The sequence below is a fragment of the Carcharodon carcharias genome, chromosome 20 (assembly GCF_017639515.1).
Source record: "Carcharodon carcharias isolate sCarCar2 chromosome 20, sCarCar2.pri, whole genome shotgun sequence".
Taxonomy (NCBI): Eukaryota; Metazoa; Chordata; class Chondrichthyes; order Lamniformes; family Lamnidae; genus Carcharodon; species Carcharodon carcharias.
In genome coordinates this window covers 83,115,756-83,140,283 of record NC_054486.1, presented here as the reverse complement: position 1 = coordinate 83,140,283, position 24,528 = coordinate 83,115,756, and the positions used below count along the sequence as shown (strand labels likewise).

The 24,528-nt window shown below is 41.5% G+C and overlaps 1 protein-coding gene across 5 annotated transcripts in view; it reads left to right on the top strand.

The window, feature by feature from the left end:
• Positions 1-24,528, top strand: part of rtn1a (reticulon 1a) — a 215,735-nt gene that overhangs the window by 18,748 nt on the left and 172,459 nt on the right. For 4 of the 5 annotated variants that reach the window (XM_041215029.1, XM_041215026.1, XM_041215027.1 and 1 more), the window contains exon 1: positions 533-894. The exons of the other annotated variant lie outside the window; for it this stretch is intronic. In XM_041215029.1, the coding sequence (XP_041070963.1) occupies positions 672-894 (223 nt within the window). In that variant the 5' untranslated portion in view covers positions 533-671. Of the gene's footprint in view, positions 1-532; positions 895-24,528 lie in introns of those variants that run through there. 5 annotated transcript variants of the gene reach the window in all.

Genomic DNA, 24,528 nt, shown 5'->3' with positions numbered 1-24,528 from the left:
ACATATACATGAAAAATGAGAAGACCTGAGCAGAAGGCAAACGATAGTTTGTTTCCTTATTCTTTCTAACGAGCTAAGTGGTGAGGGAACAAGCCAGCGTGGACAAAGGGAGCTAGAAAGGCGGTGTCATATGGAAGCGGTCTGCTCAAAATTCCACCAGTCTGGATGGGTGCGGCATTAATGTACGTGTGGATGGTTAAAAACCCAAGGGCTACTCTTCGTTCCCAAGGTGGGACGTTAAATAAAACATGATCGCTTAGACATCGGTTAGGCAAGTGAAAACAGATCAGATATAGGTTCTAAATAATTGATTATGGACAACTTCTTCCAGTGACTGCATGTTATAACATTATAGAAATAACGCTTTTAATGTTGCAAAATGTATTTTTAAAGTTAGCAAAGTGCTAATGTTATTGATTTATTTCGAGTGTATAAATATTTACGTTTAGCTATAGTCGGAATGATTCCCATCAGCCACTTCAATCTTTTAGTTCATCCTCCCACAGCTGACGTCAGGGTAGAAAGACTGAACCAAACAAGCCATTTTCACATGCGTACAGGCTTTCAGAGTGAGAGGCGGGGCGGAGGAGTGAAAACAGTTGCACAAAGAGACCAAGTTCTTTAAAAACACGCACCTCCTCGCAATCCATCCATCCATCCATCCATCTACCATGGCGGGCAATCCTTTCGTCCAGCCGTTCGCAAAGGGAGAGTGGGGCGAAGGAGAGGACCCTGAGCAGACAGATCGTGCTGTTGGTGCCAGTCCGCAGGCGGGGGCGGCTGTTGCTGGGGGGGATGCAGCTGCAGCAGCTGAGAGCTGGAGAGCCGAAGTGAAGCAACCCCTTGTACCAGACTCCAGGGGACAGCCTGTTACCAAGGCAACTGCATCCGCAGGTAAGGTGGGGCGGGGGGGGGGGGGTGGGTTTGGTGGCGAGGTGTTGGAAACACGCATCGATTGCAGAGATGCTTTGGAAATCCTATTGAGGACAAGATGCGCTCGTTTAGTCAACCTCTCTGAAGATTTAAAATGAGAGGTCGTTCATCCCGCTTTTAAATCAAGCGATTTAGCTAAATAACATTTTAATTGATGCTAATTTTGTGTTTGAAATGTTGACTTCTGAAATTGCGGATACATTGGATGTAATATTTAGTTTTTAAGTATTGCAGACGCATTTTTTCTGTCCCCGTCTGTGTAGAAATTGGCACGATTCACTGGATTCTTTGTTAAAAAATGTTGGCATTAATCCTTCAGTCAGATTTTCAGTACAGGCTGAAGTAGACTTAACTCCTGTTTGGAACAAGTTTTTAAGTTGCAGCATCTGACGAATCTTCGCAGTATTACAGGCAGCATTTGAGTTAGTTACATATTGGCATTTTTTGATGCCAACTGTTTGAAATTTAGCTATTAGAATAAAGTTGGTTATTGGAATTTATTGCTGCGTTCAACATGGCATTTTGGCTCTGTAGGATTAGAGAGTACAATACAATATGGGCTATTTATACAGTTAAAGAAGCACATTAATTAGTGGGGGAGTCCTTTGTTGTATCATGTTAACTGGAAAAATATGATGAATATTTGAAGTGTCAGATGAATCCCACAGAGTGATCATGAATACAGACTTTTAAAGATTCATTGTTTCCAAAATGCCTTTTCCTGGTTTTTGATTGTTGTGGTTCAGTAGGAAAACAAACTGAAGTTGGCAGCAAATGTGTGCACTTCAGCAATTTGAGTTAAGTGCATTTTACAATTTAGTAAACAGCAGCCAATACAGTTTGAGGTAGGAGATCCTGACATGCTGGCCTTATATTGAGAAAATGACATTCCAGGTTAATTTTCCGAATCCAGATTGGAAAGCCCTATGATGTGGTGTACCAATTTAACCACATTACACACAAAAGCTACTATTTAAACTTAAAATTTGGGATAAATAAGTTTTCACAAAAAGTAGCTGAAGGGTAGAAATCAATGATTATCCATTAGAAGTAAGTGCTAATGAAGTGTCTCAAAAATTGTTTTAAACCTATTATTTGTAATGTATATTACTGCTTGGATTCAGACGCTCAGTGCAGATTAGCTAAATTTTGCAAACAATATCAGCCTAGAAGGGGTAGCTGATACAAAGAAGGCAGCTCAGGAAAGCATTAATCAAAAAATGCAAGTGGTTGGAGTGATGGCAGATGTAGTTTAATACAGACAAGTGTAAGGAGCTGTAATAAAAACAACGTGCTGGAAATAGCATGTCTGGCAGCATCTGTGGCAATAGAAACAGAGTTAACATTTCACATCGAATATGACTTCTTCAGACCTCTTCTTCAGTTCTGAAGTGTCATATTTGACTTGAAATGGTGACTCTGTTTCTCTTTCCGCAAATGCTGCCAGACCTGCTTAGTATTTCAAGCAATTTCTGTTTGTTTTTATTTCCAGCATCAGCAGTATTTTCCTTTATGTAAGGAACTGTATATGGGAATAACATTGAGAATAAAATTATCCTTTATTGTTGAAACAGTTAAGGGATGTTTGAACTTTAATAATCCTGACAAAGAACATGATGAGAGCAGCAATTGGAGGAATTAGAATTCTAAACTGTGCATACACATTTTTGGTCAAAACTTAAGGGAGACACTGGAGATGGTTCAGAGAAAACCTACAAAGAAAAGGCAAAATTAATTAAACAATGGCAATTACTTTATAGTTAAGACAAAAACCCAATTATATATTTTTACTTTCTCTACGACTAATATTACATAAAATATAAATTTTGCTCAGGATTTTGAGTGTAATCCTATTCAGCTCTAAAAGGAGATATTGTAGATATATAAATAGAAATATAGTAATTGTACAGTAAATGTTGAGCTGTATTCTACTTCAAAGTAAACCATGATATTAGAACTTAAACTAGTAAGAGGCAAACATAAAGCTCACATTAGGAAGTTTTCCATAAAGAATGCTTAGAAATGCAGAGGCAAAAATGTGGAATCATTTGAGTAAATGCTGAGTGCTTTGATGTGAGAACTGCAAGGTCTTTCAAGATGGATGGTCTAAGATAGGGGAAATTATCTTATTTACATAAATACATTCATGCAAATTGAGTAGCTTGAAAGTTCTTTGTACTCATAAAGTTCCAAGCAAAATTGGTATTTTACGTAATGTTAGTCATAGAGAAAGTAAGAAAATGTAACTGGGTTTTTGCCTTAATCATAAAGTAACTGATATTGTTTAATTCATTTTTGCCTATTTTTTTCCCTTTCGTTCATCATTTATCCTTTCAAGTTGGACACAAAAACATCCTTATTTGAATGAGAATGATGCATGTTTCTATGGTAAATACCCTGGAATTTGTTAATGTATGCTGAAACATTGTGAGAACTACAACAGTGTATCCAAACAATTTTAAAATGAGCCTTTCATGCTATTTCATGAATGCATTCATTTTGTTTTTGGATACTACTATATATAATTATTTGGGCAGAGGGGATAAGATATGGTGGGTGTTAACATTACTGTCTTTTTGTGTTGATAGTCCTGCACAGTACCTAAGGCTGTTCAGTTTTTCACCAATGCCTACACTTAAATTTAAAAGATGTATTGAAGTATTTGTTATGCAGGTTAATTGACCTTGCTACTTACTGAATCATTATGAAGTCTTGTGAAACAATATAGAAAGATTTACATTTGGATTTATTTGATAATCTGTCATTGTAGCATGTTTTCTGGTGAATTGTATAGCGGATTATTGCTGTGCTGCCTTTGAGAAGCTGCAGTGCTAAAAGCAGATCAAGGCATTTACATTGGTTCTTAGTGCAGATAAAATCTAGTTATAAGCATTTCTATGTTATGGTGATTAAAGTTAGGTAACATGCTTCCTGCTAAGTGAGTTTAGGAATGCAGTGTTTTCCCTTCATGAGCAGAAATTGCTTTAAGAATCACTGAGAAAGAAATTAATTTGAACTACTTTGAACTCAAACAAGCATTCCTAAAACTATACGAGTGAACTTGGGAGTTTTGTCATGCATTAATGTGACACATTTTGACCACATCTGATGTTGCTTCACTCATTCCCACCTTCTACAAGAAATCAAATTCTTGTTTCACTGCGAGTTGTGTAGTATAGAAGAGAGTGAAGCGAGAGCTTTCTCAGCTCTATGGGGTCCTTCACAATTTCTGCAGGAATAATAATTTTAGGTTTGTGGACAACAACAACAACTTGCATTTATTTAGTACCTTTTTAAACTTCAAAGAAGCGTGATCAGTCGTACACCATATACTACCCAAAGGAGGAGATATTTGGAGGGCCAACCAAATGGTGAAAGATGGGTTTTAATCAGGATCTTAAAACAAGTGTATGTTGGAGAAATGGAGAGGCTTAGATTGGGAATTTCAAGCCATACGATGTAGACAGCTGAGGGTAGAGTGGAAGGAACGCAGAGTTCTTGGGGAGAGATTGTAGAACCTTACAGAGCTAGGGAGTGGTAAGGATGTGATTTTATACAAAAGGATGAGAATTTTATCCTTGGTGTATTAGGGCACAAGAAGACACAAGCCAGTTGTTGGTCAGTGAGGACAGGGTGATGAATGAGTGGGACTTGGTGCAGGATAGGATAATGAGCATCATTTTTTTTGGATGATGAGCTGACATTTGCAGAGAGTGAAAGATGGGAAGTTCAAGTGGAAAAAAATTGGAATAGTTGAGCCTGGAGGTGATAAAAGCATGATGGACTGAAGTAGGGGCTCTAGGGGTTGGTATTAAGGAGGTGGAAGAGTGCAGTCTTTGCAATGGGGAGAATATAGAATCAATCTGAGTGAGGCACCAGGTAGGATGGTGAGGCAATGAACAGTCTGGCTTAATGTGAGACTACATTCCTGGAGTTTGTAGTGGAAACCGAAGATGATAGCTTCAGTTTATAGAATGTTTAACTGGAGAAAATTATCCAAACTGGCACACTTAATGCAAATGTCGTGGAAGGTCAAGACAAGTGGTAGAGAGGTAGAGAAGGTGCATGTGGAAGCTGACCTATGTATTTGGATGATGCTACCAAGCGGCAAATGTAGAGTAAGGTGAATAAGAATAGATCCCCAGGGATTCAAGAGATAACAATGGGAGGGAGGGTGTTCTATTGTAGAAAGCATTTCTTTAGGAATTGAAATAATACAGGTTGACAAATGATTTCCTACGTTTTGGAGTGGAAGTAGCCAATATGGAGCAAAACAATAAGACCCCAACATGACAGTTCTGCAAATATAATAACTGAATAAATAAGATTATTCAACAACTACTCTTCAAACAGATTGACTTGGAGATAGTTATATGAGACTTGACATACATCATACTTAATGTAACCACTTCCTTGCACAGATTCTAAATTTTAATATTCATCAAATTAAGGAATTTCAATACTGGGGAACAGAAAAGATTTCCAGGCGGAGGAGAATATCAAAGAGCTTACTATAGCAGAATCTAGGAATTATTGGCGTCAATCAACAAGAAAAATATTAATTTTCAGCTGAATTTAGAGTTTCAAATTGATCTTGAATTAGATTTAAAAATAATGTACAAATGGCTATAGCCATTTGTGCTTAGCTTTTTATTGGAGTGGAATGGCCTCTTTTTAAATCATAAAAACTACTTGATTAATCTATTGAATTACGGTTGCAAAATGTAAAAATTTATATTGGACAGAAATCTTTAAGTGGCACAATATGTAATGTTATACAAACAAAATTAAGATGTGCACACAGCTATAATAATTTATAAATCTAAGAAGGTACAATGAAGCGTATGAAGGAGCAAAATTAATCACGCATTAAAAATTGCCAGAAAATGAATAAACCAACCAAATAACATGCTGGATTTGTAAACATTATGGATACAATTTGAATTGATAACTGTGCTGTGAAATTACACGGGTAAATCAAGGCATCATTGTTGAACTGAAAGAAGAGTGTGTTGATTTTAAATCGCTTTCTAGCAAGGCGACATATTGTTTTGAAACCTGTACTATAATCAAATGTCAGGTTAAGCTAATGCATCCTTAAGATGCATTAAGAGTGAATTTAATGCAACGGCGGGGGAAGGTGGTGGGGGAGAAACAGGATTTTAGTCACTAAATTAAATATTAGAGGTTGCATGTTAACTTTATAGGGGACTAATCTCAGCCACTAATTACAGATCTGGTCAACTAACATCACTGTTTTCTTGATCAATATTACTGAATAAAATGCCACTGCTGGTAGGGCTGGCTGCAGATTTTCTGGAGTCCATAGCAAAGTATAAATATTATGGGCAAAACTGTATATTTTCATAGGTTAAGAAATTATGATGCTCGGGGTTTCAAAGTCATACTGCTGGTTGAGTATAAGATGCTGTATTCTCTCAAAAGTATTTGATTTTTACTGAGGAGCTGCTTTAAATAGTTTATCCAAAATCTTGTAGAGTCCTGCCCTGGTGATGACATTGAATGCTTTAGTGAGATCTACGAAAGTAAGGTAAAGAGGTATATTCTGTTCTCATACACTTCTCTTGTAGCTGGTGTATGGAGAAGATCATGTTCACTGTAGATCTGCCAACATGGAAACTGCATTGTGCTTCTGGATACATTTGATTTGCGAGTAGATGGAGCCTTTTAAGCATTACACTAGCAAAGACTTGCCTAATGGAGTAAAGGAGTGTGATGCCTCTGTAATTGTTACAATCTCCTCTGTCGCTTTTGTTTTTGTATAATATGATGATTTTTACATCACAAATGTCCTGTGGAATGAGCCCTGCCCTTCAACAGAGAAGGAGGTCATGAAGGTGTGGCAATAGATAGGACTTTTTGTGCTTGAGCAGTTCGGCTTGAATTCCATCCTTGCCGGGTACCATCCTGCTTGCTAAACAATCAATGGCCTTTTGGAGCTCAAGTGATGAGAGTTGTTCATTTAACTCAACCATGGCAGGATGATGAAGGAAAGTGCCAAATGCAGTCTGGGAGATGTTTGTCTCATGGGAGTACAGCTCGCAGTAGTGTTCAACCCAGCGGGACATGTGTTTACTTCTGACGGTGAGTACTTCACCATCTGTCGCTTTCAGTGGAGCAACTTTAGTCATGTTAAGTCCAAGCATCCCCTTGAGCCCATCATACACAACATGTAGGTTTCCATCAGCAAGGCAGGACTCTACAAGATTTTGGAGAAAATTAGCAGCCCACCAAAGCTTCTCAGTCTCATTTACTCCTTTTATGGAAACATACACTTTGACCGCACCATCTCTGACAGTTTCAGGGTGAAGAATGGTGTGAAACCGGGCTGTGTCCTGGCCTCCACTTTGTTTGGTATTTTCTTCTCCATGCTCCTGCCCTTGTCCTTCCCTGCAGTTATGGAAGAGGCTTACCTGTATACCATGTCAGACAACAAGCTGTACAATCTATACAGACTAAAAACAAAGACAGAAATGCAGCACGTCTTGATCAGAGAACTCCTCTACGCTGTTATTGCCGCATTAGCCACTCACACAGAATCTCAGCTACAAAGACTCATGGATTGTCTCTCCCATGCCTGTAACTTGTCCTCTCTTACTCCTGAGTATCAAGAAGGCTCTGGTTAAAGGACAGGGTGTCATATTTCTGCCTTTGATCACACTAAATAACACTCTACTGGAAGTTGAGAACTGTGCAGATATTGTGGATCCTATTTTGTCCTGCATTTGAGACCCTGGGGTTGATTTTTGCCTGGGTATTGCTCCACTTTTCAGAGCAAGACAATTTAAAAAAAACTTACCTTTGGCTTGTAGCCTAAAACCCAACCAAATCGAAATATTGCTACCCCACTTTATAAAGAAAGTCAATCCTCCTGTAAAGGGAAGGGAATAAATTAGCTGTTTTAAGTGGAGTTAAATTAGTACAATTAGGCATGTAACCTGTTTGGGAATTGAATGCTTCCTTTTGATGGTGGTACTCATATGGCAAAATGTATTAATTAGCATTGGGAATTTCTTAATTAGATGAGTAGACTGGAAATTACTGGGAAGGATAAAATGATATGTACATTTAACTACCTGAAGGCCAAGAACAACTTGAGGAGCAACCAAATGTTTTTAGTTTTTGAAACTCTAATCCTCCCTACATGATTCAATTAAAATCCAATTGAGACAAAGATAAATAAATGCCAAAAATGTTCGGATTGGATCAAATATGGTTAGGAGGTCTTGTAAACTTTAATTGTAAAACTGAAACATGCTACAGGATAGATTGCAAAGGATTTCCTGTAGAGATATAAACAGAGTATAAACACCAAACTATCTGGAGTCACGTCAGAGATATCCTTATGCATAAGAGACAAAGCAATCGATCAAATTTGTCAAAGCTATTGCACCACGATTTGTTGGTGTTGTTTAGTTACTAGTATCTATGAATTATTTTAGCAATGTGATCTGAATAAAATAACTTAGATGATATGGTCTAGGCATACACAAATTAATGTGCTTTAGATAAATGTTGTGAATTTCTTGAATTAACAATGATTTACATGCTTTTCTGTCCTGGACTTTTTAAACAGGAAGTAGCCAACCTAGCTGTTTGCCACAATCTTCCACTCCCCAGAAGGGCACATCAGGCAATTTGTTAACCTCACATCATAATGCTAGGTCAGTTCATTTGAATAAATATTGGGTGCTTAGTACATGATGTACTGAGAGCACCATGAAGCCAGTGGTGTATAACCGGGTGCCAACAGTTTTTAAAAGGCTTCTGTGTAGTCCCATAATTGTACTGTAATTGAGAGGAGAATTTGGCTGAAGATAGACAGACAGTGGCTGAGAACTGTACCACTTCGTGACACAGCTTCAGATGCCTTTTGTAGAGATGAGTGCCTCATTTGGAGACCGCTCTACAGTAAAGACCAGCCTAGGGCAGTGCCCTCAACCTGGGGGCAGGTGAGGAAGATATTTGCTGGGTCACACAGGCATGCAAAGATAAGTGGCTGATATGTTACCTTACATTGAACCTGAGTAGTACTTTAGACCTGCTGCACCTGCATTGGGGGAGAATGTGTGGTACTTTGCCAGCTGATCATCTTTTAAACTGCTCTGAAATATTCCTGGACTATGTAATGTTATCAGCACAATATGTTGAACCAATGACCTAAATGTGACAAGTAACAGCAACAACAACTTGGATTTATATTGTGCCTCTAATGTATGCCACGGACAGGGGAGAGATGGTAGGATGGTTCCCCCTTTTCCACCCCTTGACTAATTGCAAAAAGATGTGCTTTTAAAGAAGTATTTTAACACCTTGAGTGTTGTGACTTTGAAGAACTGACACAAAATAGGCTTACTCGTAAGATTTTTTGAAAAAGGAAATATAAATGTTTATTTCTCAACACCTGGAATGTAATCGCAACACCTATCCACTCATTCATGCAGAATGCACACACATGCACATGCATGTACATGTACACACATACACACACACACACACACACACACAAAAAGTGATTGCAAATGAGGTAGCATGCACTTAGATTTCCTAAAGAGTCCAAAAAGTCACTTTTACTCTTAGTAGCTGAAAATGTTGCAGGCTGATGATTCTCTTTTCATTCACTGAAGACAATGGAGTTGTAAGTTTCTGGTGCTTCTTACCATAAGCTAGTTTCTGTCATGTGACCACAGTACCTGTGTTCCCATTGTCCACACATATGGTTCCTGACGACATCAGCATTGACATAGGGTTTGAATCTTGGCCATTTTCACCTTGCTTTAGGGTGGTTTTCCACACCCATTTTGTGGAATTTCAGTCTGTATCCAAAGAATCTGCGCGGCCAGTAATAGCTGCTGAGGCTGCAGGAGAGAGCTGTTGCATTTTTAATATACAAAGAAATGTCCAAAAGATTGTTTACATTATAATCTCCTGACCATACAAACAAGCTACTCCCAGCCTTGAACAGTTTAATATATATTTGCAGATAACAGGGGGAAGGTCACTTAACACCGTCCCCCCCCCAACTCATCGTGTGCCCATTTCAATTCTATTTTTTTAAAGTAAATCATCCATATTTTTCATAAGTTTGCAGGCACAACACCGTGGTACCACATCTCTTTCCCCTAAGTCCCAGACTGAAATGTATATTCTGGCCTTATTACCATTATAGCTGCACTGCTTGTAGAAGGGCTATGTATTGACTTGCACAAGGAAACATTAGACTACCTTCAATCTTAGAGCCAGTGAAACTGACATTCAGCTGCTATTAGTGAATATTTAGAATGAACTGCAAGACAGATGAAAGGAAGGAGTGATGAAAAACACACTTTCATGCATTTCCTTTTTAACAAATTGAATTTATAGGCAACAATAACTATGAAAAATATAGATTAAGAACTGTACCAAAGTTTCCTGTTACTTTGAAGTACTCATCCCATGTCTATGATTTCAGTTTCCATTTGCCTTCTCATTATTTTATTTGTAAAGTATCATATTACAGTTTGAAGTCTGAGCTATTGAAATTGGGCAAGTGTTTCCTTTGATTAGCTTTTACTGGGAAGATGACTTGTCACAGAAGTCAATTTATTTTGCCACAACTGAATATTGATGGAGCATCTGATTTGCCTCCTATGTGTTCTTTTGTAGTGGAACATCTTTGTATACTGGATTCTATTATGCACCACTACCACACTTTAGCTACAACTTGAATAGGGTAAAGGTTGAACTAAAATCAATAGGATTATTTTTAATGAATCATAGCATGTGTACTATGTTTGTAGTATTCACACATTTAGTATTGAATCTCTCTCTCTCCCAATCAAAACCCCACCTGCCCCCACCTCCTCCAACACACAGCTTTTAACTATATTAGGTTTGTTTATAATGTTAAAGTTGAATGCAACTTGAATGTTACAAATTCCATTTCTGCTTCTGTGGCTTTTGGAAATCAAAGATAGGAGATCCTCATGAATATTTTATTGCAGATTGATATTGAACAACAGTAAATGCTTTTAGAGTTCATTTTAACTGTTTCATAACCTTTAGGTTTTAACCAGTACCATTGTTTTTATTAGTTAAATAAAACAAATTGAGCATTGAAAGGCTTTGAAGTTATGCCATGGGATAATAGAGATTCATCTGAAATTCCATTGTCTGCTATTTTAATGGAACCATTATGTTATTCAGAATAAATTATTTTAATGCCATCTCCAAAGTAGCAGGGAGAAAGGAATTTCAAATGAGCATGTACCATTTGTACCATACCCATAATTTCAGTACTTATTATAACGTCTTCAAGCTCTGTATGTTGAAGTGACTATAAAATGCAGAACGTCTGAAGCAGTGCTTTGTGGCGCTCAGACTAAAAAACACGCATCAATTTTCTTTCTGTCACCTTTCCCATCGGAAAGATAAATGCATTCTTTGTATGTGCCATAGTTTCATTTTTATGCTTTTATTTTTTTTATATTAATTTGACTCAGTTTTGATGTTAGCAACCAATGTAACTACAAAGTTTCAAGTCAAGTATCAGGGCCATACTCTGCCTAGCTATGTTAATCAATATTAATGGTAGTTCCTGTTTGCCTGGCTGGAGAACACATCTGGTGACCAGGTGGGTGTATGGTCTTCCCAAAACATGGCAGCAGCATAGTTAACAGATTCCAATCAGCACACACACACACACACACACACACACACACACACACACACACACACACACACACACACACACACACACACACACACCCTCCCCGCCCACCCCGGGCCCAAGATTTACAACTTTCATCATGAGATATCTTTTTCTGGACAAAAGTGAACCTCAATTAAAAAGATTTTGGACTCTTAACAAATATTGGTCAATAGCACAAAAGAGAGTAAATAGCAGATATTTGGGATCCAAGTTGGTTGTGGGTAAATGTATACAATTGACAAATTTACATGTCCCTTTAAAAGTATATAAATTATCAATCATGGTCTTTTTTATAGAAGATAGCCAAGGCTGTTTTATTTTCCTCTTAAAGCTCCCATTGCAGGAGCAATTGTTAAGTGGACACTTTAATACTGAGGTACCAGCTAGTCAATAACAATGTTCTGCAACAATCCAAGTACAGTAGCTCAGTGGATGTTCAAGCTTAATTAAGTCAAGTTTTTTTTTAAAACTTTAAATCACCTGGATTTCATTTTCGGGATAATTTACTTGAAGCGTAGAGGTATCTAATCACCAGGGGTAAAATTCAGTTCAGGGAAGGTGCACAATGGGCTGTATCAGTGGATCCATCTGGTAGGCAGCCTGTTATGATGTGGCTGATGAAATGAGCTAGGCGGACCAAATCCACAAGGGGAAACTTGGCCACGCTATCACAATGCTTTTGTAATTTGTGTTTATTACGAGAAGATTTGTGCCCTGAATTCAGAAGTAATGAGTCCACTGACACCTTTAGTGATTTCAAAAATTAAATGAAAACATTTATTAACCAAAGAAAGGAATTTAAACACATAAGTAAGATTACAAATACTTGATATTATAAAAAATCCCAAATTTCCCAATTAACCTGACTCCCAACTACACACCCCCTTTAGGGTAACAATCCAAAACAGATTTTAAATTTAAATAGGCAATCCAGCAAGGTTACCACAGCACCTACTCGACAGTGGAATTCCAAAGGCTTTTAACACAACTTTAGTTACTGGAGCAGCACTTCTTCAGAGTGGCTAGGGCTTCTTCCAAGTCTGTGTCAGACAAGATTTTACACGGCCATCCCCACAGACTCTTCCATCCTCCTTTATATATGTTTCTCTCTCTTTAATGTGTAACATTTTTTTCCATTTTTCCATTTTTCTACATGTCTTTGAAAATTTACTTTTCCCGTAATTTGAAAATCTTTCGTGTTGTCAATATGGTCCTTTTCCCTCCCTCCCTTTCTTGATGACCCTACCCTTGTGCCCTTTTCCCTTCAGATGCTCAAGAACTGCAACCTGGCAAGGCAGTAGTAAAAGAGATGGAGGATAGGGATGAAGTAGAAACGCTATCATCTGCTCTCACACTCACAACCACAGGTCAGATATTGACACTAGGAATTTTATAAGATAACTTAAAGGCAGAATATGCATGGAGTGAGACACTGGGCAACTGTTGCCTTTGGCAGAGGACAAGGGTGATTTCGATGCCAGCATACTACAGGGTGAGGCTGCACACAAGCCTGCTGCAGAACACTCGGATGAGGACCTCGCTGGGATAGCCTAAGGAGGAAAGCTGATGGGTATGCATAACAAATTGGTATGCATTAAAAGGCATGCTGAAAAGCCTGTGTTCAATATCAAGGAGCATGAATGAGCCAGGCATCAAATTAATGCAGGGCTTTGTGCTTGGAGCCCATTCTTTCCAGCGTGGAAGTGGTGGACCCAATCATAATGTAGTGTCTGATAGCTGATGTCACAGCTTACATTACAGCACAAGCAAAAGTCACCCAACTTCTGAGTGCTGCAGTGGAAGTTCACACTGCTCTCGTGCAAGTTCAACTTTCTGCCAGACAAGCTCAGACTGTTTCCATCATGAGTATAGATATCAGTACTCAAGAGGGCTTGCAGGGTGTCACAACAGTTCAACAGATAACTCGCATTGCTGAAGTGCTATCCTGTGGGAGTGGCAGTGGCTCCATGGAGCATGAACCTGCTATCCAATCTCTGGAAGACAGCATTCTTTTCCCACTACTGGTTTGCCATCAATGCCCTTGCTTTGCCTGTCATCCAGCCAGCCCAGACTTCTGGCACCCATGCTGAAGTGGTCACTCCGAAGTTAGCCTTCCAGGTCCACAGCTGCTCCAGGTCATCCTGAAAGGATACCTTCAGTCTCGTGCACTGCAAGTCAGTAGTCTTCTGCTAGTTTTGCTGCAGATACTGAGATAGCACTGCTTGGGCGCAATAAGCAGGCAAAGACATATGGAAGACAGGCTCTAATGGAATACACAAGGGTAATCAGTTGGTGTTTATATGCAACCTGACATAATTTGATTTACAAATTTGGCTTTGAATGTTCATTTTGTGGGTTTTTTTTTGCATTGTGGCCAAGCAGGCGGTATGATGGTCAGTGGCAGAGGTAAGATGAGGCGTGGGACCTTTGGTGAATGAGGAATTGGAGTTGCGTTTACTTGTCATACTGGTGCATGGCACACTTGGGAGTGAAATCTCTTCTGTTTGAATTATATCTCAGAGTTGACATGTGATGCCTGAAAAGCAACCTGTATACAGTCAGTGGCACCCTGCACCATGGGATGCTTGCAATCCTTACAAAGTTGTGCGCTTGTTCTGCCTGCTTCTTTCTGGCAAAAGATTAAAACATATCCAGCTCTTGGAGTACTGAACCAAAGTGATCTCTTTCATGCTACAGTTGACCGTGAACCTTCACAGCCACTGGCAATGCTATCCTCAAACTGCTCTGAAGCTGCAATTGTGGCTGCAGGTAGTAGACTGAGGCCATTTTTAGCAAAGAATAGAAGTCTGATACACTTTTCCCTGCTGAGATTTTGGTCAAAGAATTGCTTGCTGAACATTTTGAGCAGATATGGTCTCCTGCTGAGAGCCCTTCTCTCCCCATCTCCTCCTTCTTCCTGCACCGTCCTGCTCTGAGTCACCCCTGCTCATTCTTCTGTCATGTTGTAATCCAAGAGGAATGCAAATTACTGCACCCATGTCTGGGAGCAAGTAATTTGTGCAGAAATCTTGAAGTCAGGATAAAGGCCACATCACTGCCTGAAGACTTTAACAACTTTAAAGAACTCTAGAACCACTGAATGCTTCCACAATTGCAACAATAGCCAGTAGAAATCAATCAGCAATTAATCTGAAAGTTGTTGTTAAATAGCACTTGCTTGGGGCACTTTCTACTGCTGAACACATCTTCAGCTGTATGAGGTTAAGAGAGGGCATAGCCGAAGTGTTCAGCTCCAAAATATCAACGTTGTCATCAAATCCGTGTTACACATTGACATCACCATCTGTGTATTCTGCATACTTAAAGGCAGGTGATCACTGCACACATGCTAGCATCCTTGTGAAAATGACATCTGACGTAGCTCACACCATAAGTTGGGTGCACACCATTTTGGAGGCAAAATCACACTTGTAGTGCTGAGAAACTAGCACTAAGTGGCTGAGTTTTGTGACTTCAAGAAAGGAGATTTTCTCAACAGGGAAAGTTTATCACTTGGTGATAACCACACACCAGTTAGACATTGATGGAATGTCCATGCTGATTTGTGCCGAGATGCTTTCATCCTGACGTGCAAGCTCATCCCTCCACTATTCCAAACTTTCAGGTATGTCACGGGTTGCCATTGACCAGAAACTGAACTAGGCTACCCATATAAATACTGTGGCTACAAGAACAGGTTAGAGGCGATGAATCCTGCACTGAGTAACTCACCTCCTGACTCCCCAAAGTCTGTCCATCATCTACATGGCACATGTCAGGAGTGTGATGGAATATTCTCCAGTTGCCTGGATGACTGCAGCTCCAACAACACTCAAGAAGCCTGACACCTTCCTGGACAAAGCAGCCCTCTTGATTGGCACCCCTTACACAAACATTCACTCCCTCTACCACTGACAAACAGTGGCAGCAGTGTGCACCATCTACAGGATGCCCTGCAGAAACTCAACAAGGCTCCTTAGGCAGCACCTTCCAAACCCACGTTCGCTACCATCTTGAAGGACAAGGGCAGCAGATATATGGGAACACCACCACCTGGAAGTTCCCCTTCAAACCACTCTCCAGCCTGACTTGGAAATATATCGCTGTTCCTTCATTGTCGCTGGATCAAAATCCTGGAACTCCTTTCCTAAAAGCACTGTGGGTGTACCTACGCCACAGGGACTACAGTAGTTCAACAAAGCAGCTGACCACTACCTTCTCGAGGGCAATTAGGGATGGGCCTGGCCAGCAAAAATGGATGGCTGTTAGAGGACAAAGGATGCCCTCAATGTACTTGACTAATGACACCATTCCACAATCCCATCCGGCCTGAAGAGCACAGATGCAGTAGTAGCCATGGGACCACAAAGGACAGTCTTGAACATACCATTGACATCTTGATGTTATCGACCCTGTGCCTTGATCGGTCTGGAACCTCCTTGAAATATGCCAGGGACAAAGGCTTAGGAATGTTGCAAAGTAAAATAATTCAGTATCGCATTGTGAATGACCTAGAAAAAGTTTGCTGTCTAACTATATCTAAAAGCTATTTTACTCTCTTGATAGCAGCTAAAACACTGAAGTACTCCCCCACCAAAAAAAAATCAAATATGTATGTCTCATTATATCCAAAGAATTTCAACTATGAAAAAGTGCTGGCCTATTCCAAAGGGAAATCAGGATAAGTTAAGATCTGTATAATTTTAATTAACTATTTCTGGAAATAAAATTCAGTCCTTCAGTATTGGGTTTCTTCAGCGAAGGACAAATTAACACTATAGGTGGCACTTAATCAGTGCTACGCCTTTTCCAACAGCAGAACTGGAAGTGGGCGCCATTTCTGCTTTCATGTCGGGAGCTGGCTGCCACGAGATTCAAATTAAAATTCAAAGTGCTGGTGGCATGCACAGGGGGCATGCGATCGCAGGGCAGGAACAGGTATTTATTGGTGGATTCTTCCATCAGCTGACAATGCGGCAAATACAGTTGGGCTATAAAGAGCCTCCTGGACAAACAGAAGGGCTCTGCTTAATGGCCACAAGGTTCCTGCGCACCTCCACCCCAACTTTGTCCCATTTCTTGCTGCAACCCTTCACCACTCTCACCTCCCCTTAACTTCTCCTCTGCCCCATCACTCCCTCCTTTTATTGCTCTTTTGTGACCTGCATCCAACCTCCCCACCACCCCCACACAACAAGTGCATCGAAAACTTCTCAACTGCACACATGTCTGAGACGAAACAGAAACTGGCCCCACGGTTTAGCGATGCCCCACTGCAGATTCTCCTTCAGGGCATGGTCTGAGAAGCACTTTCCCGTGGATGGCAGCAAAAGACCCTTCCCACCTGACTAAGTTGGCCTGGATGGAAATCGCAGAGGATGTGCAGCAACCATGGGGTATATCAAAGAACTTGATCCAGCATAGGAATAGGATGAACAACCTGCTTCAGTCTGTCAGGGTAAGTCAGATGTTACCACTGGGTCTCTCATGGGGTCAAGTAATGTACTTATGCGGTTGGGCAACTAGGCCAGGCAGGTAAATGCGTGAGTAGCCTCCGTACCACTCGGCAATTGAGACCAAAGCGTGTGACTATTTGGCTTCTGTAAACGCATATGTGTGATGGGGATGTGTGCAAACAAGGGGGTTAGGTGTCACATGACATGTCACTAACTCTGCACGTTGTCATGCAGGACAAGCAGACCCACAACACGAGGGAGAGGTCAGTGCTGGACATGAGGCTGCTCACCCCTGCAGAGGAAGAGGCAATAGAGATTTCAGAAGAATAGAGAGGCCGAGCAATCATACACAGTGAGGCTGGAATGGCCAGGTGTAAGCATGAGAGTGCAACCTACTTGGTGCTGACATTTGGGCACACAGGAGGCACATGAGGAAATGTGATGCACTCATAGACTAGGCTGATCCTTAATGTGGTTCTTTTTGCTCTACAGACCCTTGCACTGCCCTGCCCAGGCCATAGCCATAGTAAGAGCCTGAAGACTCCACCTCTGGGGACAATGACACCACTGACCCAGAGGATGCACCGTCACCTGTCTCTTCCACAACCTTCACCAACGCAGTTGTGCCCACACACATTGCAGAGGTGCATTTATAATCAGGAGTACAATCTGGTAAACATATTGCACACGGGTCCAAGCAACTGATGGAGGATGTGACAGCCTTGGCTTCTGACATTTGGAAGACTACTGGGAACCAGGCCTCTGCTGAGCCCCATGCTGATGAGACCTCTGGTCATGGCCATAATAAATCTGCTGAGCATGCAGCAAAAAGTAGGGGAACATGTGGCAGAGATGTCAGAAATGCGAAAAGGTTACCAGTACTGTATGTAATAAGCAATTTGTTAAAATATTTAGGATGATAACTTGCCATATTTTGAAATTGTTGTACAGAAAGCTTTACTATGGTAAAGCTTTCTTTTTCCCCAAAGTGAGGAAGTGAAATGGAATCCGTGGTTTCAAAGCTGGTATCTTTTTGAGACCAAACCTAAATGAAAGGGGAAACTGAGAAAGAAAACTGACCCTTCCAATTTCTAAGGAGACTAAGACTGAAATTGAGATTGGAAACCAAACTTTCTGGGAAGTCTGGAACCAGTTGAAACCATATAAAAGGACACGGCGCCATCGGAGCTAACATGATGTTCCCAGTGGTACAGTACAGGCAGGCTGAAGAAGATGTAGGCTAGACCAGAAGCTGAGAATAGTAAATCTACAATTGCTGTGGCTGCTTTTGTATTTGCAGATAACATTGGTGGATCTACATCATCCAGACTGTCATAAGCAGGGTTGAGGAGGTTCTGCAGACTTGTTCCATTTTTGGTGAAGACCATGCCTGTGGAACTTAGGTTGGCTGTGTACTGCTGTCGTTTGGGGATCAGGCTAAATTCTAGAAGGAAAGACGCTGAAATTCTTTATGAGAAAGACAGTGTTTTGAAGAACTTTGTGACCGAGATTGATTACATATATGCTGACTGGATTGCCGAGCCAACTCTTAAGAACTATCTTAGCTGTATCTGCCAATTAATGTGTAATTTATAGTTTATAATCAAACACAATTTGCCTGTTATTTCATGCTTAACTGAGGTAACCATCAGATCTGTCATGATCTTATTGAATGATGGAGCAGGCTGGAGAGGTCAAGTGACCTACTCCTCCTAATTGGTATGTTTATTATGTTGATTCTGAGTTTTAATGTATAGGTGGTTACCCAAGATAGTGTTTGTTTTGTTTGATTCTTGCATAGTGAAATTTCTTTTGAACTGTTTATCTTGCGGCTTCATTCTTTCAGTAGTTAACGGATTTTGGATTTTCTTTTTTAAAAAGAAGTTACTGGTTTCAACCGAGATCATAACAATAAGCAAAATAACAATAAGAAAGAAAATAATGGCACTAACGAGTGACAAATCCCCAGGAACAAACGGTTTCAACCCCAAGGTCTTAAAGCTGAGAACATTGCAAATACCCTAACTATACTCTTCACTCAATGCAGGAACCATTTCTTTAGATTGGAAAATGGCATGCTTCGGTATGCTATTTAAGAAAGGTAACAGAGGGAAATTGGGAAATCATAGATCAGTTAGCCTAACAACTGTTTTCAGGAACTTGCTAGAGGTTATAATTAAGGACAGAGTGACTGAACACAAAGAACAAAGAAGAGAAGTACAGCACAGGAACAGGCCCTTCAGCCCTCCAATCATATTGCCTGTCAAACTAAAACATTTTGCACTTCCAGGGTCCGTATCCCTTTATTCCCATCCTATTCATGAATTTGTCAAGCTGCCTCTTGAACACCTTGAACCTTATCAGTTGACCAGAGAGAGCCAGCATGGATTTGTAATGGTTAGGTCATGCCTAATAAATCTGATTGAACTTTTTGAAGAGATAACTATAGAGGACAGGGGAATGTCATTGCTTATTACTTATATGGACTTGCAGAAGGCATTTGATAAAGTCTCTCATAAGGTACTGTTATCTGAAGTTGCAGCTCATGAAATTGAAGGGAAATTATTGACCTGGTTAGGAAATAGGCTGAATTGCAGGAGACAGAGAGTAGGGATAATGGGCAAGTCCTTTAATTGACAGTATGTGACTAATGGTGTCCAGCAAGGATCTATACTGGGGCCTCAGCTAACCACCACATTTATTAATGACTTAGATGGAACAGGAAGCCACATATCCAGATTTGCAGATGACACAAAGATAAGAAGCACGGAAAGTAATGTAGCTGGAAGCATAACATTATGAAGTGATAGTGATAGATTAAGTGAATGGGCTAAACTGTGGCAAATGAATTTCAATATAGGCAAATGTGAGGTCATCCTTGTTGGACCCAGTGCCCTTGGTTTGTTGGGGGCTAAAGGATCTGAGTTGCACGCTTGTTTCGGGGTGACCGAATTGGTACACAAACAGAGAACATCAGGAGATCGTTGTTAGAATAAACACATGCTGTTTATTTACAAACTAAACTCAGCAGCTACATTTGTGTGCTCACAACTCAAAACTCAGTCTTCACTCTTCAGTGTCTAATTCAAGACTCTCTCACAGAGACAGCCCGTGGTACTTTACTATTGGGTATTAAGATCAGGTGATCTTACATTACAACCCTTGTCTTAAAGGTATATTACACATCAGATTACTACAGACCTAAAAAGGATGGAAGAGGGTACTTCCTAAAAGGTGAAAAGCTAGAATTAGTGGAGGGCCAAAGAAACTTGAGGGTTCAGTTTTATGGATCATGTACTTATGACATTTTAATTAATAAGGCTAAGGAATGCTGGCCTTTATATCTAGAGGATTAGAAAATAAGGGGTGGATGTCATGCTTCAGCTAGGCAAAGCCCTAGTTAGCTCATAGCCTGAGTACTGTGAGTGGACTTGGAGGAAGTGCAGTGTAAATTTACCAGAATGTTACCTGAACTCCAAAGGTTAACTTACAAGAAGAGATTATACAAACTATGGTTATATTCCCTGGAATTTAGACGGTATGGGTGATTTGATTGAAGTTTTCAAGATATCAAGGTGAACAGAATAGATTGGGGGAAATTATTTCTGCTACTTGGTGTGAGTCGTGGACTGGTGACATAGTCTAAAAATTAGAACTGAACCTTTCAGGAGTAAAATTAACATTTCTAAACAAATGGGTGGTGGAAGTTTGGAACCCTCTTTTGCAAATGGCAATTAATGCTTGATCAATTTATAATTTTATACCTGAGATGTTTAAGATAGTTTTGTTAACCAAAGATACGAATGGATAAGGGAGAAAGGTGGAACCCAAGGAGTTAGGTTGCAGATCAGCCATGATCTGATTGAATCATAGAACAGCCTTGAGGAACTAAATGGCTTACTCCTGTTCCTATGTTCCTGTTAGCACATTGGCGATCCCAGTTTTCAGAGGGCTAACAATAACTCAGTATAGGCATGCAGGCATTGATTGTTAAGGAGCAAGACCACATCTGTGCATTCACCACCTTTTTATTATCAGCCCCTACCTATCTCATAATGGTAGGAAGGAGGCTGAATTTATAATGTAAATGACAAAGGCACAAGCTGGCCAGTCAACCCTGCAAAGCCCTCTTCACTAATGTCTAGGGATATATAATTGCAAGAGTTGCCCCAAACACTAGTCAAGCAGCAAAAACAAAAATACCTGCAAAAACTCAGGAGGTCTGACAGCATCTGCGGAGAGGGACACACTTGACGTTTCGAGTCCATATGACCCTTCATCAGAACTAAGACATATAGAAATGAGATGAAATATAAGCTGGTAGAAGGGGGTGGGACAGGAGAGCTCGATAGGGGGGCAGTGATAGGTGGAAGCCAAGAAGAGACTGCCAAAGATGTCATAGACAAAAGGACAAAGGGGTGTTGACGGTGGTGATATTATCTAAAGGATGTGCTAATGGGGACATTAAGGGAAGCAAGCTAGTGGCAGATGGCCCTAGTGCAGGTGGAGTGCAAGGGATCAAAATGGGCTAAAAAGTGGAGATGAAACAACAGATTGAAATAAATTTAAAAATAGGAGGGAAAAGAAAAAATTTATAGCTGTAAAAAAAAAAATTATAAATTATTGGAAAAAGGGGGATCGGAAAGGGGGCGGGGATGGAGGAGAGAATTCATGATCTGAAATTGTTGAACTCAATATTAAGTCCGGAAGGCTGTATAGTGCCTAGTCGGAAGATGAAGTGCTATTCCTCCAGTTTGCGTTGAGCTTCACTGGAACATTGCAGCAGGCCAAGGACGGACATGTGGGCATGAGAGCAGGGTGGTATGTTAAAATGGCAAGCGACAGGGAGGTCTGGGTAATGCTTGGACTGACCAAAGCTGTTACGCAAAGCGGTCACCCAGTCTGCGTTTGGCCTCTCCAATGTAGAGGAGACTGCATTGGATGCAGCGAATGCAGTAGACTAAATTGAGGGAAGTACAAGTGAAGTGCTGCTTCACTTGAAAGGAGTGTTTGGGCCCTTGGACAATGAGGAGGGGGGAAGAAAAGGGGCAGGTGTTGCACCTTCTGCAGTTGCATGGGAAGGTGCCGTGGGAGGGGGTTGAGGTGTAGGGGGTGTTGGAGGAGTGGACCAGGGTGTCCCAGAGGGAACGATCCCTGCGGAAAACCGCCAGGGGAGGTGAAGGGAAGATGTGTTTGGTGGTGGCCTCATGCTGGAGTTGGCGGAAATGGCGGAGGATGATCCTTTGAATGCGGAGGCTGGTGGGGTGATAAATGACCTTATCCTGGTTCTGGGAGGGAGAGGAAGGTATGAGGGCGGATGCGCAGAAGATGGGCCAGACATGGTTGAGGGCCCTGTCAACCACAGTAGGTGGAAAACCTCGGTTAAGGAAGAAGGAAGACATGTCAGAGGAACTGTTTTGGAAAGTGGCATGATCAGAACAGATGCGATGGAGGCGAAGGAACTGAGAGAATGGGATGGAGTCCTTATAGGAAGCGGGGTGTGAGGAGCTATAGTCGAGGTAGCTGTGGAGTCGGTAGGCTTGTAATGAATATTGGTGGACAGTCTATCAGCAGAAATTGAGACCGAGAGGTCAAGGAAGGGAAGTGTTAGTGATGGCCCACGTGAAAATGATGGAGGGATGGAAATTGGAAACAAAATTAATTGTTTCCAGATCCAGACGGGAGCATGAAGCGGCATCAAAGCAATCATCGATGTACCGGAGAAAGAGTTTTGGGAGGGAGCCTGAGTAGGACTGGAACAAAGAATGTTCCACATACCCCATAAAGAGACTGGCATAACTGGGGCCCATATCGTCTCAATTTCTCTGCTCCTCTCACCCATTCTAATCTGTCTCTCTCTGAACTTACTGCACTCCGTTCTCTCAGGTCCAACCCCAACATTGTTATCAAACCCGCTGACAAGGGTGGTGCTGTTGTTGTCTGGCGCACTGACCTCTACCTCGCGGAGGCTGAGCGTCAACTCGCAGACCCTTCCTCCTACCTCTCCCTGGACCATGACCCCATCACTGAACATCAAGCCATTGTTTCCAGGACTCTCACTGACCTCATCTCCTCTGGAGATCTTCCTCCCACAACTTCCAACCTGATAGTCGCCCAACCTCGGACGGCCCGCTTCTACCTCCTACCCAAAATCCACAAACAGAACTGTCCCAGTAGACCGATTGTGTCAGTCTGTTCCTGCCCCACGGAACTCATTTCTCGTTATCTTGACTCCCTTCTCTCTCCCCTTGTCCAGGCCCTTCCCACCTACATCCATGATTCCTCTGACACCTTACGTCACATCAACAATTTCCAGTTCCCTGGCCCCAACCGCTTCCTCTTCACCATGGACATCCAATCCCTCTACACCTCCATCCCCCACCAGGATGGTCAGAGGACCCTTAGCTTCTTCCTCGAACAGAGGCCAGAACAATCCCCATCCACTACTACTCTCCTCCGTCTGGCTGAACTTGTTCTCACACTGAACAATTTCTCCTTTAACTCCTCTCACTTCCTCCAAATAAAAGGTGTAGCTATGGGTACCCGCATGGGCCCCAGCTATGCTGTCTCTTTATGGGGTATGTGGAACATTCCTTGTTCCAGTCCTACTCTGGCCCCCTCCCACAACTCTTTCTCTGGTACCTTGATGATTTCTTCGGTGCTGCTTCATGCTCTCGTTGGGACTTGGAAAAATTTATTAATTTTGCTTCCAATCTCCACCCCTCCATCATTTTCACATGGCCCATCTCTGACACCTCCCTTCCCTTCCTTCACACCTCTGTCTCAATTTATGGTATAGACTGTCCACCAATATCCATTACAAGCCTACCGACTCCCACAGCTACCTCGACTACAGCTCCTCACACCCCGCTTCCTGTAAGGACTCCATCCCATTCTCTCAGTTCCTTCACCTCCATCGCATCTGTCCTAATGATGTTACCTTCAAAAACAGTTCCTCTGACATGTCCTCCTTCTTCCTTAACCGAGGTTTTCCACCCATGGTCGTTGACAGGGCCCTCAACCGTGTCCGGCCCATCTCCCGTGCATCTGCCCTCACACCTCCTCCTCCTAGAAACATGATAGGGTCCCCCTTGTCCTCACTTATCACCCCACCAGCCTCCGCATTCAAAGGATCATCCTCCGCCATTTCCGCCAACTCCAGCATGATGCCACCACCAAACACATCTTCCCTTCACCTCCCCTCGTGGCATTCCGTAGGGATTGTTCCCTCCAGGACACCCTGGTCCACTCCTCCATCACCCCCTACTCCTCAACCTCCACCTATGGCACCTCCCTATGCCCACGCAAAAGATGCAATACCTGCCCCTTCACTTCCTCTCTCCTCACTGTCCAAGGGCCCAAACACTCCTTTCAAATGAAGCAGCATTTCACTTGCATTTCCCCCAACTTAGTCTACTGCATTTTATG